Source organism: Aquila chrysaetos, unplaced genomic scaffold (assembly GCF_900496995.4).
Source record: "Aquila chrysaetos chrysaetos unplaced genomic scaffold, bAquChr1.4, whole genome shotgun sequence".
Lineage (NCBI taxonomy): Eukaryota > Metazoa > Chordata > Aves > Accipitriformes > Accipitridae > Aquila > Aquila chrysaetos.
The window spans coordinates 1-17,754 of NW_024470335.1; the positions used below are offsets into that span (position 1 = coordinate 1).

A 17,754-nucleotide genomic window follows, 5' to 3' on the forward strand; every position below is an offset into this window, starting at 1 on the left:
AGACTTTTGGGTCCAGTTCAAAATAAGCCTTAAGGCTGGATCAAATAAAAACCCTAGCTCTTACAATTCAGAGCAATTTCCAGTGTTTACAGGCACTTCAGATCCCAGCAACAAATGTGCTGAGTCAGGAGCAATTTAGACCTACCCACTGGGAAACACTAGAACATGCCTTCACTGTGTCCTCCTTAGCAAAGCTCAGATATGTAGCATAGAGTTGCAAGGAGGAACCTATGTCTGGGATCAAGAGTCTTGCATCTTTTCAGAGGAGCTAGCTGCCTCTCCTCTTCAAAAGGAATAAGCAAAACTCACTGGATTCTTTAGCCATGTGCCCCAGGAAATGATGACTTGTCCCACAGACGAAATAGTGCAGAATGGCTTAGCTTCTACGCTGTTTAAGACTGACTCTCTCTTGAATAGATGGGCCAAATCCAGACTACCTATCACTTGTCACTGGTCTCCCTGGGGATTTGTGCGTGGACTAAGATAAAATGGCCTGCAGTCCACTAGAATAAAATTTTGCAGCATAGGTCTGAGAATATGTGTTGCATACTTTGTAGCATGATATGAAGATTTATAGAAACGTTTGTGGCAAGACCTGTTGGGAATTTGTTAGAGGATTAGATAGGTTGGAGAGAATCCAAATCAAAGTGGTTTCTATATTGCTATAGAATGTAGTAAACTGTTCCCAAAAAATTTCCCTGAGTTTAATCTTGGAAGGAAAGAGTTTGCTGGTGAACAAAATCAGAAACACCCAGCAGTGTACAACAAAGGGCCAGGACCGTGAAGGACCTTGAAAACTAGAAAGAAGGTACTTGCTCTTTTTTTAACAAAATTGGGGCCCAGTGTTTAAAGTAGTCCCTTTATGGAAAAGCTGATCTAAATTCAGTGTTCTCCTTGTACCACCTTTCTATATGTACTAGAAGAATAATACACTTACCAGGCTATGGAATAATACACTTACCTATGCTAGGTATCTGCCTTGCTGGCGCTGTTTCATAAGGAGTAGAGTGCAAGATGCATCAGAAGAAGATGAAAAGACTGTGACCCTGCATCCTACTGCTTAGCAAAAAAGGAGTTCAGGATTCTGTTTTCCTGGTGATTTCTAGCTTCTTGTGGATAGTTTGGTTCCTCATTTGTTTTTCAAGAAGCATCTTAATATAAACTGAATGAACACTCCTGGAAAGAAGGACTTGTTCTCTGATTCTGATCTCAGAGCTCTCAGATTCTGAACAGTGACACAATTTCAGATGCAGAATGATGGATCCATAGCCTACTTAATGACTTAGAGATTAGTGACCTTATCTCCTCAAAGTGTGTTTGTAATGTTCAGATGCTGTTATAAAAAGAGATATCATCAGGAGAAAAACAGAACAAAAAGTTATTTAAATAAATAAGTAAATAAATAATTAAAAAAAAAAAAAAACAAACCAGGAAAGCTACCTCATGTTGGGAGTGAATGCTTCATGTGCTCTGAGGTCACCTCTCATCCTGACTGATAGCGATCCTCAGGCAGAATGGTGTATTACTTCCCAGTTAGAATCATAGAATCCTAGCATGGTTTGGGTTGGAAGGGACCTCTAAAGGTCATCTAGTCCAAGCCCCCTGCAATGAGCAGGGACACCTTCCACTCGATCAGGTTGCTCAGAGCCCCGTCCAACCTGACCTTGAAAGTTTCCAGGGCTGGGGCATCTGCCACCTCTCTGGGCGACCTGTGCCAGTGTTTCACCGCCCTCGTTGTAAAAAAAGGCTTCCTTCCATCTAGTCGGAACCTACCTCTTTCGGTTTAAAACCATTACCCCTTGTCCTATCGCAGCAGGCCCTCCTAAAAACTCTGTCCCCATCTTTCTTACAAGCCCCCTTTCAGTATTGGAAGGCCGCGGTCAGGTCTCCCTGGAGCCTTCGCTTCTCCAGGCTGAACAACCCCAACTCCCTCAGCCTTTCCTCCTAGCTGTGGTGTTCCAGCCCTCTGATCGTTTTTGTGGCCCTCCTCCGGACCCGCTGCCGCAGGTCCGTGTCTTTCCCGTGCTGAGGACCCCAGAGCTGGACGCAGTACTGCAGGTGGGGTCTCGCCAGAGCGGAGTAGAGGGGCAGAATTACTTCCCTTGACCTGCTGGCCACGCTTCTTTTGATGCAACCCAGGCTATGGTTGGCCTTCTGGGCTGCAACCGCAGACTGCCGGCTGATGTCCAGCTTTTCATCCACCAGCACCCCCAAGTCCTTCTGGCCAGGGCTGCTCTCAGTCCCTTCAACCCCCAGCCTGTATTGGTACACCGGAGCTTCTGACCCATGTGCAGGACCTTGGACTTGGCCTTGTTGAACCTCGTGAGGTTCACAGGGCCGACTTCTCGAGCTCGCCCAGGTCCCTCTGGATGGCATCCCGTCCCTCAGGCGTGTCAACCGCACCACTCAGCTTGGTGTCGCCTGCAAACTTGCTGAGGGTGCACTTGATCCCGCTGCCTGTGTCACTGAGGAAGATACTAAACAGCACTGGTCCCAATACAGACCCCTGAGGGACACCCCTGGTCACCGATCTCCACCCAGACATTGAGCCGCTGAGCACTACCCTCTGGATGTGACCATCCAACCAATTCCTCATCCACCGAGCAGTCTGTCTGTCAGATCCACATGTCTCCAATTCAAGAGAAGGACGTTGAGGGGGACCGTGTCAAAGGCCTTGCAGAAGTCCAGAGGGATGACATCCGTAGCGTTTCCCTGGTCCACTGATGTAGTGTCGTGGTTTAACCCCAGCCAGCAACTAAGCACCACGCAGCCGCTCACTCACTTCCCCCCGCCGCTGTGGGATGGGGGAGAAAATCAGGAAAAGAAGTAAAACTCGTGGGTTGAGATAGGAACAGTTTAATAGAACAGAAAAGAAGAAACTAATAATGATAATGATAACACCAATAAAATGACAACAGCAATAATAAAAGGATTGGAATGTACAAATGATGCGCAGTGCAATTGCTCACCACCTGCCGATCGACACCCAGCTAGTCCCCGAGCGGCGATCTCCCGCCCCCGCTCCCCCCAGTTTATACACTAGCTGGGACGTCACCTGGTATGGAATACCCCGTTGGCCAGTTTGGGTCAGCTGCCCTGGCTCTGTCCCCTCCCAACTTCTTGTGCCCCTCCAGCTGGGAATGAGAAGCTGAGAAATCCTTGACTTTAGACTAAACACTACTTAGCAACAACTGAAAACATCAGCGTTATCAACATTCTTCGCACACTGAACTCAAAGCGTAGCACCGTACCAGCTACTGGGAAGACAATTACCTCTATCCCAGCTGAAACCAGGACATGTAGCCACTCCATCCTAGAAGGCCACTGGGTTGGTCAGGCAGCATATACCCACCGCGTGCTCTCTTGCGGTTTCCTTTTGCCTGTCAAATAATTGCCCCGGGAGGGCAGCTCCCCTGGCTGTGCTCCAGCGGCTGTCCACGAGCACCCCGTGGCAGGAGCCGTCCTCACGCATTCTCGGCCCAGCCGTGAGGTCACAGCGGGACTGTGAGGTCACAGAGCCCCGCGGTGACGTGCCAGACATAAGCACCAACCGCTCAGCCCCTGGCGCTCACTGCGGCGGCGGTAGCAGCAGCAGCAGCACCAGCAGCAGCAGCAGCAGCGTCACAGTGCAAGTGCAGGGAGCCATGGCCCCTGCCCGCCGCCTCCTCATCCTCCTGGTGGCCCTGCATGTCAGGGCTGTCTGGGCTGCTCGGTGGCAAGCACAGGGAGCAGGTAAGCGGGCGGCGCTGGTGCAGCTTTTCACAGGCCAGCGGGCTCTTCTCCCCGAGAAGCGCGGATGATGGTTTTTTCCCTGCAGTGCTTTAGCGAGGGCTTCCTCGGTGTGTGTGAGAGCTCTCCCGGTAAGAGAGCCCCGCGGGGCCCGATGTTGGTCCAGCCGCTCCTCGAGGGGTGTTGCACGTGGCCTGGAAAGAGCGTTGGGAGAGCTGGCAGGTGCTGGCCAAGAGGTCACCAGGCCCCTCTGCAGCTTTGGCAGTCTCCACCTACATCTGGCTCCCACGTTGTTGCCTGACCCCCTTCCAGTGCCTGCAGTTCACCAAGGCACAAGTGGATCCCAGCGCGCAATGGAAACGTTTCTCATCTGTGCTTGCTTCTAGATGAGGGTGGTGGCAGTGGTTATCCAGCTTCTCGGCTGGATGCTGGTTTGGAGCCCTTGGGGCATCCTGCAGGTAAGTTCTCAATGTCCCTCTCCTTGCAAGAATAAACATTGACAATGTGGCAAGAGCTTATGCCTGTGCAATTTTCCTTAAGATCCTCTTGAAGACGGTGGCTTCCCGACTTCTCGGTCCCTTCCTGTCCGCGAGCCTGAGAGCAACCCCACAGGTAAGCCAGCGGGAGGAAGGAGCATTTACCTTTCCGTCTTCTTTCCGTGTGAAATGCAAGTTGCTCCTTCCGTGTCCGTTGCGCAGACGCGGAGAAGAGGAGAGAGGGCACGGGTCAGGCTCAGTGACGCGCCCCGAGGCATTTTGCCCTGCAAAGCTGTCTATGCCGGCCCCTCGGAGCCTGAGCTGCTCCCGGTGCTGGCTGCCGGGCCAGCAGGCTTGTTGGGGTTGAGTTTAGAGCTGGCGTGAGCTCCAGGGAGTCCTTTCTCCTGGCAGCTCCGCGCGTGGGTCGTTTTGCCCCGGCATGGTGCCACTGCAGGCACGTGGGAACTCTTTGCGCCATGCTCCTGAGTGGAAGGGAGAGATGAGTGCCGTGGGGTAATCCCGTCTTTGAGCTGCGCTCCCTGCCAGCCCGATCTGAGGAAGTATCTTGAACCGTGTCACGGGAGCTGTTCTGTCCTGCGCTTTCTTGCAGCCGTGCCGGCAGGCGAAGGCGATGCAGCTTCCCGGCTGGGCTCCAGGACTGAGGCTTCGGGAGATGGCATGGGTACGTCACGGCTTTTCCCTCCCTTTGAGAGCTGCCAGCCGGGCGGCTCTGCAGGTGTGAGGACGGAGACCTGCACGTTGTGTGCCCTCTCCTTGCGTGATCCCCTTACCGCTTCTGCGGTTCAGTTCTGCCGATGTAGATCACGATAGATGACGGAAGCTTCTCTGGGTGTTTAGTTACAGATGGGCCTGTAGGGAGGACTTTTCCAGCTCCTCGGCTGGATGCTGTTCTACAGCACGGCCGGCATCGCAGGGGTGAGTAGTCTGTCTCTGCCGACCCCACGGGCTAAGCGCTGGTTTTCTGTAATTTATTCGCATGAAATTGAACCACGTATTTTCCGTTAAGGTCCTGCGAGAGCCAAGTACCCAGGTGACGGAGGAAGAAAGTCCCTGCAGCCATCTGGATTCCTAAGGCAAATGCTGGAGGAACTGGAGAGAGGACACGGTGGGTGTATTTCGCTCTGCCTTAGCCGTGAGACTCGGCAACCAGAGGTTTTAGGTACCTGTCTGGACACGCTGTAGCCTGCACAGCGGGAAGGGGTCGATCAGAGCCTCGCAGCAGCGCTGCTGGGTTTCACGCCTTGCAGGTGCTGGTGAGGCACAGAGACGGTGCAGAGCCTCTGCTGCCAGTTGTGGTTCAAGCCGCGTGCCAGGGGCAGGCGCTGCCCCGCTTTTACCATTACGGGTCAGAGCTGGCTTGTGCAGACGTCCGCTGGTAGGCAGATTTGAGGGCCTGGCGTGCGCTGAACTTGTGTTCAGCTCACACGCAGCACTGCTTGCCGCTGGGCCAGTTCCAGGCGGGAGCGAGGTCCCCAGCAACGCTGGCTGCCCTTTCCTGATGCTGGAGGTCAGGTGGAGATGCTGGTTCGGCAGGCTTTCTGGGTTGTGCTCGGTTTCCCGTCTGCGGACCGATAGCTGGGATGGGACGAATGTGACCGTTGCCGGTGCTTACAGGGAAGGGCATGAGGGCCTTGCGGAGGAGCCCTTCTCAGAAGGGCTGTTTCCCCGGCTGGCCTGGCTGCAGCTTCTTCCCGTCCCCTTTGAAGGAAGGCGTTGAGCATCACCTTACAGTTTGCCAGGAATGCGCTGCGTGCAATGCAAACCAGAAGGTTGCGTGCAATGTCCCAGGTCTCCCAGCAGCTCAGGCGTGGCTGTTGTCTGGCGTGGTGACTAGGCGCAGCCCCGAAAGCCCAGGCGCTGTTTCTAAACCCCGTCAATGTCCTTGAGAAGGAGTGCCTCCTGAAGATGCCATCTCCCTCGTGGGGAACGGTTCTGTCTGATCCAACTGTCCCGCTTGCTTTCTCAAGAGACGGACCGAGAGGCTGTGCAGAAGGAGGTGTTTTTGGGAGGAAGCAGTGGCTCACTGCCAGTCTCCGCTGCAGGACCGGAGGCGAGGCAGGCCCCTGGCACACCAGGTAATTGCTGTCCCGTGGCCGGCTGGTGTCACCCATCAGGGTGGCTGCGTGTCAGCAGGCTCTTCCCCCAGCGTTGGCTCTTGCACGTCACGCCAGCAGCCAAAGCTGAAAGTGTTTTGGGTTCGAGGCATCTGGGCCACGTCCTGCAGATGATGGGAGATGTGCCTCTTGACGGAACGTGCCTCCCGCCGTAGCTGCATCCCAGAGGTTGCCCGGAGTCTCTAGAGGCCCAAGGCACAAAAGCAGCACCGAGCGGGATCCCTCCCGTGAGCTGAGGTCCAGAGCGATGCTCTGACTCGCAGACTGGGCAGGGGCTTAGGGGGAGCCTCCCCGTCCTCCTGCGTCCTCTGTGCCCGAGCCATGCTGAGGCTTCACCTGCCTCACTGCTTTTTGGCAGTGCTGTCAAAGCCCGGAGAAGACCACCGCGGCAGCGTATATGGATTTCCTCGAGCGGACTCAGGTACTGAGCAGTCCTGCTGGGGTCCCGAAGTGGGAGAGGCGTCCTAAAATCTGGCAGCGGCTGCAAGCGGTGCGCATGCTGGAGAAAAGGCCGAAGGGGAGAGCAAGGTCCAGGTGTCTCCTGAGAGGGCCTGACCCTGTCCCCGCGGGGTGTGGGAGCTGGCCAGGGGGAGGGAGAGCTGGGGGGGGCACTGCCTGCTGCAGGGATGGCTTTTGCCCGTGTCCCTCAAAGGAGCAGCTGCGCTCCCCGCCGCGCTCCTCTTCTGGCCTTCTGAGGTTTGTTCGGTGGGACAACCTGTCCCAAAGGGTGGGAGCGTGCCCCCAGGCACCAGCACCTGTGGGGAAAGAGGGACCTTCCTGACCCCATCAAACGTGCTGCAAGCTTGCCAGTGGTGCACAGGACGATCTAACGTTCCCAACTGCTCCTCCAGACGTGGTCAGCGAGAGAACCACGAGTGGTGACGAGCCCCAGAGCCCCGGCAGTGTCCTCTGTCCCCAAGATGTGCGGAGGCGCTGTATGATAGGCACGGCAGTACTCATGGTTGCCCTGCCACTTGGAATAGTCTTCTGCTGTGTCATGATCCGGCGGCGGAGGAAGAGGAAACAGTGAGTTCTTGATTTCCCTCCCCCACTGCTTCCTTCGACGGCTGCTCGTAGCCACGAAGCATTTCTAGTCAGGCTGCTGTGGAGTGGCGAGTTAGTGGTTGGCCAAAAGACTCTGCTGAGGTTTCTGCTGAGGCCTCTTAATTCCCGGGCCCTCTTCTCGAGAGCCCGCTCTGGCTGGAGCCAGTGTTAGCTCAAAGTGACCCTGCCTGGGACAAGGGCAGCCCCCCGGAGGGAGAGCCATAGGCAAAGCAAGGTCAGGACGAGAAAGAGCGGGGCGTGAGGTTGCCCTAGAAAGCGAGACGCGCACAAGCGCCCGCTCCTGACCAGCAAACCTGCCCGCAGGAATGCCCCCCTCGCTGGTGCCGTGAGGTGCGGGTGCCCACCTCGGCCGAGCTGTGCCAGCGGCTCTGCCCGTGGTGGTGAGCCTTGCCGGCTCTGGGCCGTGCTGCGGAGCTGAGTCCCTCTGTCCCGTCTGCAGCTGAGGGCCTCAGCGGCCTCCTCTCTCCACAGGCGTGCCGCTGCCGCTTCAGGCTACCGCTCGCGCTCGGACAGCCGGACCAGCCACCCCGGCACCGCCGAGAGATGGAACCAAAGACAGCAGCCGACGGTCCTGCCTGGAAAACCGGCGCGCCCGGCCTCCCCGCGGCCCCCGCGGCCCCCCAGCCCATCCCTGGCGGCTCTGCTCCAGCGGGACGAGGCCAGCACCTTCCAGGCCCAACCAACACGGCCATCCCGCCCCCAGAGCACGTTTCTCTGACCCTCCAGCAGGGGCTGAAGGCGGCCCCGCCGGGGTAGGGCTTGGGTGTGCGCTGAGAGAAGCCCTGCCGACAGCCGCAGGTTCAGCCCTTTGTTTCAAAATAAAGAGGGACAGAGCTGTCAGGCAAGTGTCCGTGTGCTACCAACAGCAAGCCCCGCGCGGCACCAGCACTGGCTGAGCTCCGCGCCCGGGCGCAGCCGCGGATGCCCACGGTGTCGGCAGGCGGGAGCCGGGCACGCGGCTCCCCCGACCGGCGCCAGGCCCCCAGTGGGGGAGCCCATGGCCATGGCCAGCAACAGACAGCGACACCAGCCTCACCGACGTACGGTGCGGGAGGCAGTGGCGGGAGTCCGACCTGGCCAGTCGCACGGACTGGCGCGGGAGCGTCCGTCGGGTGAGGGAACATTTATCGCAGCGGGATCATCTGGCCGTGGGCCTCCTCACATGGGATACCCAGGACAAGAGGGAAGCCATCAAGAACATCGCCAGGGACAGAAGCCTGCCGAGCCAATGCACTGCAGGCACAACAAAGGTCCTCGCCGATTGCCTTGACGGGCCCTAACTGATGGGCCATCACCAACTGGGGGTGCTGCAAAGTATGTCCACACCTGGGTGCTGGGCCTCCTGTTAAGGCACGCCCTGAGGGAGGCCTTTACTGCCTTGGCCGTACCAAAGTGGTGGCCACCCCACTGCTTGAACAGCGTGTTGAAAGGCTGGCTGGAGCATTTGTAAGAGTTCAGCTGCGTGCTAAGGCTGCGGCCACTCCTCACAGGACACTGAAGCAGAACACCCGTTTAGAGCCAAGGCCGTTCGTGAGTACAGAGAGGGCAGTTCTGGGGGGGTGCAACAGTAAGCACATGGCTTTTGAGTCTAAAGGGTGGCTGGGTCTGTTGTTAGTGCTGAGGCCTTGGCTTAGATCACGGTTACTATTGCCAAGAAAGTGTAAAAGTACCGAGGGGGAGAGGGGATTGCCGCTTCTCCCCGAGAAGCGTGGATGATCTTTTTTTTCCCTGCAGTGCTTTAGCGAGGGCTTCCTCGGTGTGCGTGAGAGCTCTCCCGGTAAGAGAGCCCCGCGGGGCCCGATGTTGGTCCAGCCGCTCCTCGAGGGGTGTTGCACGTGGCCTGGAAAGAGCGTTGGGAGAGCTGGCAGGTGCCGGCCAAGAGGTCACCAGGCCCCTCTGCTGCTCACACAGTCGGTGCTGTAGATCGCAGGGGCGCAGGAGAGCACCCGGGGGAACGGTCACCTGCTTGCCTTGCTCTTATGTGCCATCCTGGGCTTCAGCCACAGGCAAGGGACCTGAGGCTAGAGCGACTTTGGGGCGGATGCAGTCTTCCTGTTGAGAGTGTTACGGATGCACGACTAACCAAATCCTATAGGTGTTAAGACTCAGATTTATTCTTCAGCAAAAGCTAGTTAGAAGTCCGGTAACATTTTATAAAACCACAGGCTCAATGATGTAAAGAGAATTAATACTACACGGCCGACTTAAGAATCCCCAAGAGTTAATGTGATGGCTCAAAACGCGCGTATCACTCACCTAAAAGCTGAGGGCTCTCTCCCTCGAGGAGTTACCTGGGGCGGTGCCCCGGCCCGAGGGGGAGTCCCCGACTGCAGACCCGCTGCTCCGAGGAGGACTGCCGACGTGTCCTCCGGCGGGACCCCGTTTATACCCCTGTCGAATCTGACCTGTGGTCGTTTAATTCTCTTGGCCAGGAGGGTCACCTCGGTGTACCTGGCGCATCTCGATTGGCCAGTTCAAATTTCAACCTGCGGCCTCCGGGGTTTCCTTCCCCTTCTCCCTTCCTGGAGAAGTTTTGTTTCCTGCTGGCGGGATGGGGGGGGGGGGGGGATGTACTGCCTCAATGCACCCCGTGACCACAGTGATGATTCGACTGGTTTCCTTGAAGTGGTGGTACAGTCACGTCTTGCCTCCAAAGTTAAAAGGGAGTGCAGTTTGGTGAATTTGACGCTCATTGTGGGCCACCATTTCCTTCTGGTGTAGAATTAAAGTGCAATATCGAACACAGGAATATCCAGTGTATGGACAGTTTTGAGGGAGTACTAACTTAACTGTTAGTACAGGCTTCACTACCAAGCGTTTGATAGAACTTATTGCAATATAGATTACAGTAATCGTAACTACAAGCATTATTAAAGATAAGAGAAGGCTGGTCGCCCACCCCGTGAAAGAAAATACGAACATATCAGAACTTTTCCCAACCAGTTGGTCCCTGGTGCAGAAGCAATTGCCTCCGAGTCTCTTGCCATATTCTCTCGTCGATTCAGTCTTGAAGCCACATTGACCCATTTGGGGTGAACACAGCAGTTGTCCATTGACATGTTCAAAACTTTACATATACCCTTCTCTTTCTTTGGCATCTAATCCAATACAGCCCAATTTTTGATAGTCATTTTACCGATATAACCGATAGTTTAAGAGTCCCCAAATTGTCAGATGTAACGGTGGCTAAGGTTGGTAGTTGTAAATTCAGTTCTAGAATGCTCTATCGATGTTCCTTGAGTACCCTACACAGTTGCCCCCATGGAATTTCAGGGCATAGCGTAGTACCATTCCAAATCCACCCCGTGATCCCATGGGTTAGTTGGAGGATATAGTCACATCTGGTGTTTCATACTGAAATAGCATTTACTGCACCTGGTGACCAACTATAAACAACATGAGTATAACCTCCTCCCCCATCCAATCTGAACCTCCAACTATAATTGTTACATTGCTCTCATGCGAGGTCAAGGACTCACGATATATTAATATCCATCATTTTGCCATGACATTATCATCCAGATCTTCACCATCCACGCCTGTCACCGTCATCACTGCCAGCAAAAGGACTGGAATGACTCGTTCCTTCATGGTCCCGTAAGAAAGCACAAACTAGGCCTCGGTCTTAAAACCGGGTCACAGGGTTAGAAGGCCAGTATTATCCACTGGGCACTGATGTGGCGAGTCTTTCCACTCCCATCCGAGGCTTCCCAGGCATGCAGGCCTCTGGGTTTTGCTAAGGTCATAGGAACAATACCAATGGAGGGCAGCTTGTCCTACCTGTTCCTTGTTGTCCCCACCAACCAGGATATCATCTATATATTGATATATGTGGACACCTGATGGTACTTCCACAGCATCAAGAAGCTTGGCTAAGGCATTGTGAGCAATAGTGGGGGTGTCCTTATATCCCTGGGGAAGTCAATTGAAAGTGTATTGGGTCCCTTCCCAAGTGAAGGCCAACTGGGGTTTGTTCTCTTCCCTTAGGGGAACCATAAAAAAACCCATAGCCTTGACATCTAAAGCAACCATCCATGGGTGGGCTGCAGCCTGTATTGCTGTTATCACTGAGGTAATACTTGGGACGGCAGAAGTTAATGGTGGGGTATTACTGTTCAATCTTCTATAATCAATTGTTAGTCGCCACCTTTCATCTGATTTACGGACTGGCCAAACAAGAGGATTATAAGGGGAATGTGCGCGACTGATGATCTCTCGTTTCTCCAGATCATTAATTACTTCCCAAATGCCCCATTTGGCTGCGACTGGAAGTGGGTATTGAGGGACACGGGTTACTTTAGATTGCGGTAGTGCAGGAGCAACCTGCAATGTTCTCACATGAATAGCCTCTGCCCCCCTGCCCCCGAAGCTCCACACCCTACCATTGGGTAGGTCCCATTGCCCACCTGCCAGCACATCAAATCCCAGTGTATTTCCCTCATAGGGGCTTAAAGCCACTTCCACAGCTGTTGTTCTTCCCCCGCCCCCCCCCCCCCCCCCCCCCGGTAACCAAAGTTGAGTTCGAGCTCTGGGGCATTTTCTGTCGCCCCTGTTACTCCTCTAACGTTTATAGCCTTTCCTGATGGCTTAATTCCCAGCTCACTAGCTTGTCGTTCGTTTAAAACACTAATTTGGGCTCCTGTATCGATTAAGAATTCCAAACTTATCTGTTTTGGGCCCACAGGAATGTGTATATAAGGCTCTTTATCAGCAGACCATTGGCAGGTATTCACTATGCGGATTGGGCAGCCTGAACCCCAAACCGCACCTTCTAGTTTTTTAGCCCTTCCAGTTCCTCTCGCAGTGCCGCGAAAGGGTCCCGTTTCTCTTCCCGAGGGGGCGGGCTTGCTGGCGCTTCCCTTGGGTCTCTAGCTTCGCCCCCCCCACCCCACCGCGCTTCCCTTGGGTCTCCAGGTTTCCCCTCCAGCAATCCCAGCCCCGGACGCCGCCGGCGGACTGCCCGTGCAGCGCGGCTCGGGCTGCCCCCCGTGCCGGCGCCTTCCGCCAGAGACCGTCCCTTCCGGGTTCGCAGTTCCGACCCCACCGACCGCGAGTTCGAGACCGCTCGGGGCGGGGTTGACAGCCGGCTGGGCGGACCTTCTTGCTGCCCTCCGTTAACTCCGACAGTCCCTTTTCCCGGATAGTAACAGCTTCTCCTCCCTCCTTGGGGTCCACACCCCCAGCCCAGTAGGCTACTCGGGACGTTATCCACTGATCACCCGCCGGCCCGGCACTCAGAAACACTCCCGGTCCCCAGTAACCTCTTGCTTCATCATCACTCAACAGTATCCGATCCTCCCCTGTTAGAGAAACTCTCCCCAAATACTCAGGTTCGGTTTCACCCGGCTTGCGCGAAAACTTAGCTTGCAACTCACCGAGCTCGGGTCCCAACCAAGGGGCTGTGCAAACAGTGCTCCGGGGGCTCCCACCGGGCGGACCCGCGTGCCCGTCGGTTTCAATGAGGGGCCGCACGTCCCTTTCCTCCAATTCCACCTTCAGACAATCTATTTCCCCTTGCCTTCTAGCAGAATCACTCTTTCGGTTCTGTGCTTGAATCCGGCAGGTGCCCAGGAGGACACGCACGCTGCCTTTGCCGTCTCGACAAGTTCCGCGGCATAGTTCTACTCTCTCCACGACCACTGCCGGGTCGGACCACTTCTCCTTCACCCAGTCCAGACCTGGGGGAGAAGGGCTGCAGCCGTGCCTCCCTAATAATTCCTCCATTAACACCATCCTGCCGACTACGCCAATTTAAAATGTTAGGGATGCAGGACTAACCAAATCCAACAGGTGTTAAGACTCAGATTTATTCTTCAGCAAAAGCTAGTTAGAAGTCCGGTAACATTTTATAAAACCACAGGCTCAATGATGTAAAGAGAATTAATACTACACGGCCGACTTAAGAATCCCCAAGAGTTAATGTGATGGCTCAAAACGCGCGTATCACTCACCTAAAGCTGAGGGCTCTCTCCCTCGAGGAGTTACCTGGGGCGGTGCCCCGGCCCGAGGGGGAGTCCCCGACTGCAGACCCGCTGCTCCGAGGAGGACTGCCGACGTGTCCTCCGGCGGGACCCCGTTTATACCCCTGTCGAATCTGACCTGTGGTCGTTTAATTCTCTTGGCCAGGAGGGTCACCTCGGTGTACCTGGCGCATCTCGATTGGCCAGTTCAAATTTCAACCTGCGGCCTCCGGGGTTTCCTTCCCCTTCTCCCTGCCTGGAGAAGTTTTGTTTCCTGCTGGCGGGATGGGGGGCAGGGGGGTATGTACTGCCACAGAGAGAACTGCAGGGCTGGAGTCGTTTCCCCCCGCCATTTGTCACAGACTCGTTGACAGCGTGCAGGCGACCTAACTTTAGACACCTGAGCTACTGACCCCCGCTCCAGCCCCCTCATCATCTTTGTGGCCCTGCTCTGGACCCACTCCAGCAGGGCCATGTCTTCCTTATGCTCTTTACCACTGTGCACCCCCGGGGATAAAAAGCAGGGGAGAACCTCAGCTAAAGTCAATCTAATAGAAAAGACGCAGCCTGCCTCTGTGCAAATGACCAAAGCAGAGAGGGGAAATTGGGGAGCACCCTCAGTCGCCACTGAGCATGAGAGGTGCAGGAAGATGTGGTTAGGCAAAGGGCTCTCTCCGAGTCCATTCAACGGGCTGCCAACTGCCGTTTTGCAGCAACTGGTCGGGTTTCCCTCACGATCGTTCTCCGGGGCCTGCGTGAGGAGATGGAGCGACACCGTACAACATGGGAGCCAGTGGACGTTAGGGGTGTGAGCCCGGGGAGGTGCCCAAATCCATCAGGGCTGAACCAGGACTGCCAATCTGCAGGCAGCTGGGGTCAGGGCTTGATCCTTGGGGCCGCTGCCCCCACTGCTCAGGCTCCTGGTCCGGAGCTGATGGCGGCGATTGCTACTTTGCAACATTCCTCATTGACACAGGAGCCCAACTATCGACGGTAGATAAGGACGCTTAACAAAGGACAGCTTCCGCTTAGGAAGCAAATAGATGCTCTTGTAGGTGGCAATGGCAAATCACTACCCAGCCACTGGTCAGGGCTAAATCAATTCTATGGGATGGACGGACGGTCCGGCTTTACTTCTAGGTCCCCGTAATAGGTGAGGTATGGGTGCATGGAATGGGTCAGTCGAGGGTGGCCTCGTGGGGAAAGTGGGCAACAGGGGCACCGCACGCTCTTCCCCACAGTTTACCTCGCATCAACGCATTCCTGACAAACAGGCCGCTAGCATGAGCTCCAGGTCCTGCCCCTTTATCCTACAATATGAGTCACCTTCTGATGCCACCTGGGCTGTTCCTGAATTGATAAAAGATCTGGAAGAACGGGGAAGCGTGGTCAGGCCTCCTTCCCGCTACGGTTCTCCTGCACAGGCGGTAGAGAAACCTCCGGGCAAGTGGTGACTAGCGGTAGGTTACAGAGCCCTGAACACCGCCACTGAACTGCCCACCGTGGCTGCTCCCGTTCTGATCCGATAGTCTGTTGCCTCAACGAACAAGCCTTGCCATGAAGGGCAACAGTAGATGGGAAGGATACGTTTTTTAGACCCCCCCGTACCTTGGGACAGATAGGGAGAGGGTTGCTTTCACCTGGCAGGGACTGCCATTTACGCTGACTGGCTTACCACAGGGTTTGAAACATGGTCCTACCATTGCTCGTGCTCCGCTGGCCACAGAGCTGGAGACATTAACATTACCACAAGAGGTTACCGTGATGCAGCAGGCATGACAAAAGGTGTGAAACCCAGTGTTGCTGCAGTGAGGCTCTGATCGATCCCTTCCTGCTGTGCAGTCTACAGCGTGTCCAGGCACATATCTAAAACCTCCAGTTGCCAGGTCTCACGGCTAACGATACCGAAATTCAGGGCCTGTAAATTAATACTCTCTAAGACTCATTTTGGAGTTTTAGAAAGCAGGCGTTCTTTATTGCAGCGCTGGATGCACAGGGCATAATTCCACCTAGCGTGCACGCTACAGCTTCAGCACAAACAGGTTCTATGGAGTAACTAATTACATATTAATCAGGTTAGTATACCTATACATAAAAATTATTGTAACCGATTATCATGGTACTGCCTCCATCCAATCACGCGCAACGGTTCTTCATTTGAGTCAAAGGGCTGCTTTTGCGACCACCGACCCATTTGAAACTCAGCTGGCTGGCCTTCCAGTCTTTGTTCGTCGTCCTTGTTCTTTGACCTTGGAGCTTAACGTGGTTTCAGCCACATATGGTCAGTTTCAATATTCTTCTTATCTAATGTACAGGAACATCCAGTCAGAAGAGCAAAGAACTGCAAAACTTATGAGTAACTACCTCTACTACTTAATTACTTGGCTACACTTTTGTCTGTTGTTTCAACCATAGTGTCAGTATTAGATTTCTAATGATTGTTTACCAAATCTCGCCTTTGCAGTCATCCAGCAGCAAAGCAGTTTCCACGGCTGGTACGAAATAGTAAAACCATAAAGATACTTAGACGTATCATACAGAATGTATGGACATGTGCAATCCCTAAGGCAGGATCCTTGAAATATTGGATCCTAGCATGGTTTGGGTTGGAAGGGACCTCTAAAGGTCATCTAGTCCAAGCCCCCTGCAATGAGCAGGGACACCTTCCACTCGATCAGGTTGCTCAGAGCCCCGTCCAACCTGACCTTGAAAGTTTCCAGGGCTGGGGCATCTGCCACCTCTCTGGGCGACCTGTGCCAGTGTCTCACCGCCCTCATTGTAAAAAAAGTCTTCCTTCCATCTAGTTGGAATCTCCCTCTTTCGGTTTAAAACCATTACCCCTTGTCCTATCGCAGCAGGCCCTCCTAAAAACTCTGTCCCCATCTTTCTTACAAGCCCCCTTTCAGTATTGGAAGGCCGCGGTCGGGTCTCCCTGGAGCCTTCGCTTCTCCAGGCTGAACAACCCCAACTCCCTCAGCCTTTCCTCCTAGCTGTGGTGTTCCAGCCCTCTGATCGTTTTTGTGGCCCTCCTCCGGACCCGCTGCCGCAGGTCCCTGTCTTTCCTGTGCTGAGGACCCCAGAGCTGGACGCAGTACTGCAGGTGGGGTCTCACCAGAGCAGAGCAGAGGGGCAGAATTACTTCCCTTGACCTGCTGGCCACGCTTCTTTTGATGCAACCCAGGCTATGGTTGGCCTTCTGGGCTGCAACCGCAGACTGCCGGCTGATGTCCAGCTTTTCATCCACCAGCACCCCCAAGTCCTTCTGGCCAGGGCTGCTCTCAGTCCCTTCAACCCCCAGCCTGTATCGGTACACCGGAGCTTCTGACCCACGTGCAGGACCTTGGACTTGGCCTTGTTGAACCTCGTGAGGTTCACAGGGCCGACTTCTCCAGCTCGTCCAGGTCCCTCTGGATGGCATCGCGTCCCTCAGGCGTGTCAACCGCACCACTCAGCTTGGTGTCACCTGCAAACTTGCTGAGGGTGCACTTGATCCCGCTGCCTGTATCACTGAGGAAGATACTAAACAGCACTGGTCCCAATACGGACCCCTGAGGGACACCCCTGGTCACCGATCTCCACCCAGACATTGAGCCGTTGAGCACTACCCTCTGGATGTGACCATCCAACCAATTCCTCATCCACCGAGCAGTCTGTCTGTCAGATCCACATGTCTCCCATTCAAGAGAAGGACGTTGAGGAGGACCGTGTCAAAGGCCTTGCAGAAGTCCAGAGGGATGACATCCGTAGCGTTTCCCTGGTCCACTGATGTAGTGTCGTGGTTTAACCCCAGCCAGCAACTAAGCACCACGCAGCCGCTCACTCACTTCCCCCCGCCGCTGTGGGATGGGGGAGAAAATCAGGAAAAGAAGTAAAACTCGTGGGTTGAGATAGGAACAGTTTAATAGAACAGAAAAGAAGAAACTAATAATGATAATGATAACACCAATAAAATGACAACAGCAATAATAAAAGGATTGGAATGTACAAATGATGCGCAGTGCAATTGCTCACCACCTGCCGATCGACACCCAGCTAGTCCCCGAGCGGCGATCTCCCGCCCCCGCTCCCCCCAGTTTATACACTAGCTGGGACGTCACCTGGTATGGAATACCCCGTTGGCCAGTTTGGGTCAGCTGCCCTGGCTCTGTCCCCTCCCAACTTCTTGTGCCCCTCCAGCTGGGAATGAGAAGCTGAGAAATCCTTGACTTTAGACTAAACACTACTTAGCAACAACTGAAAACATCAGCGTTATCAACATTCTTCGCACACTGAACTCAAAGCGTAGCACCGTACCAGCTACTGGGAAGACAATTACCTCTATCCCAGCTGAAACCAGGACATGTAGCCACTCCATCCTAGAAGGCCACTGGGTTGGTCAGGCAGCATATA

The 17,754-nt window shown here is 54.8% G+C and overlaps 1 protein-coding gene across 1 annotated transcript; it reads left to right on the top strand.

The window, feature by feature from the left end:
- Positions 1-3,644: 3,644 nt before the first annotated feature.
- LOC115337546 lies at positions 3,645-9,475 on the top strand. Its single transcript, XM_030005914.2, has 10 exons — positions 3,645-3,732; positions 4,116-4,187; positions 4,270-4,341; positions 4,816-4,887; positions 5,064-5,141; positions 5,233-5,331; positions 6,194-6,301; positions 6,699-6,761; positions 7,192-7,366; positions 7,877-9,475. Exons 1-10 carry the CDS (start codon positions 3,645-3,647, stop codon positions 8,121-8,123), a joined length of 1,074 nt encoding a protein of 357 aa, XP_029861774.1. The 3' UTR covers positions 8,124-9,475.
- The last annotated feature ends 8,279 nt before the right edge of the window (positions 9,476-17,754 follow it).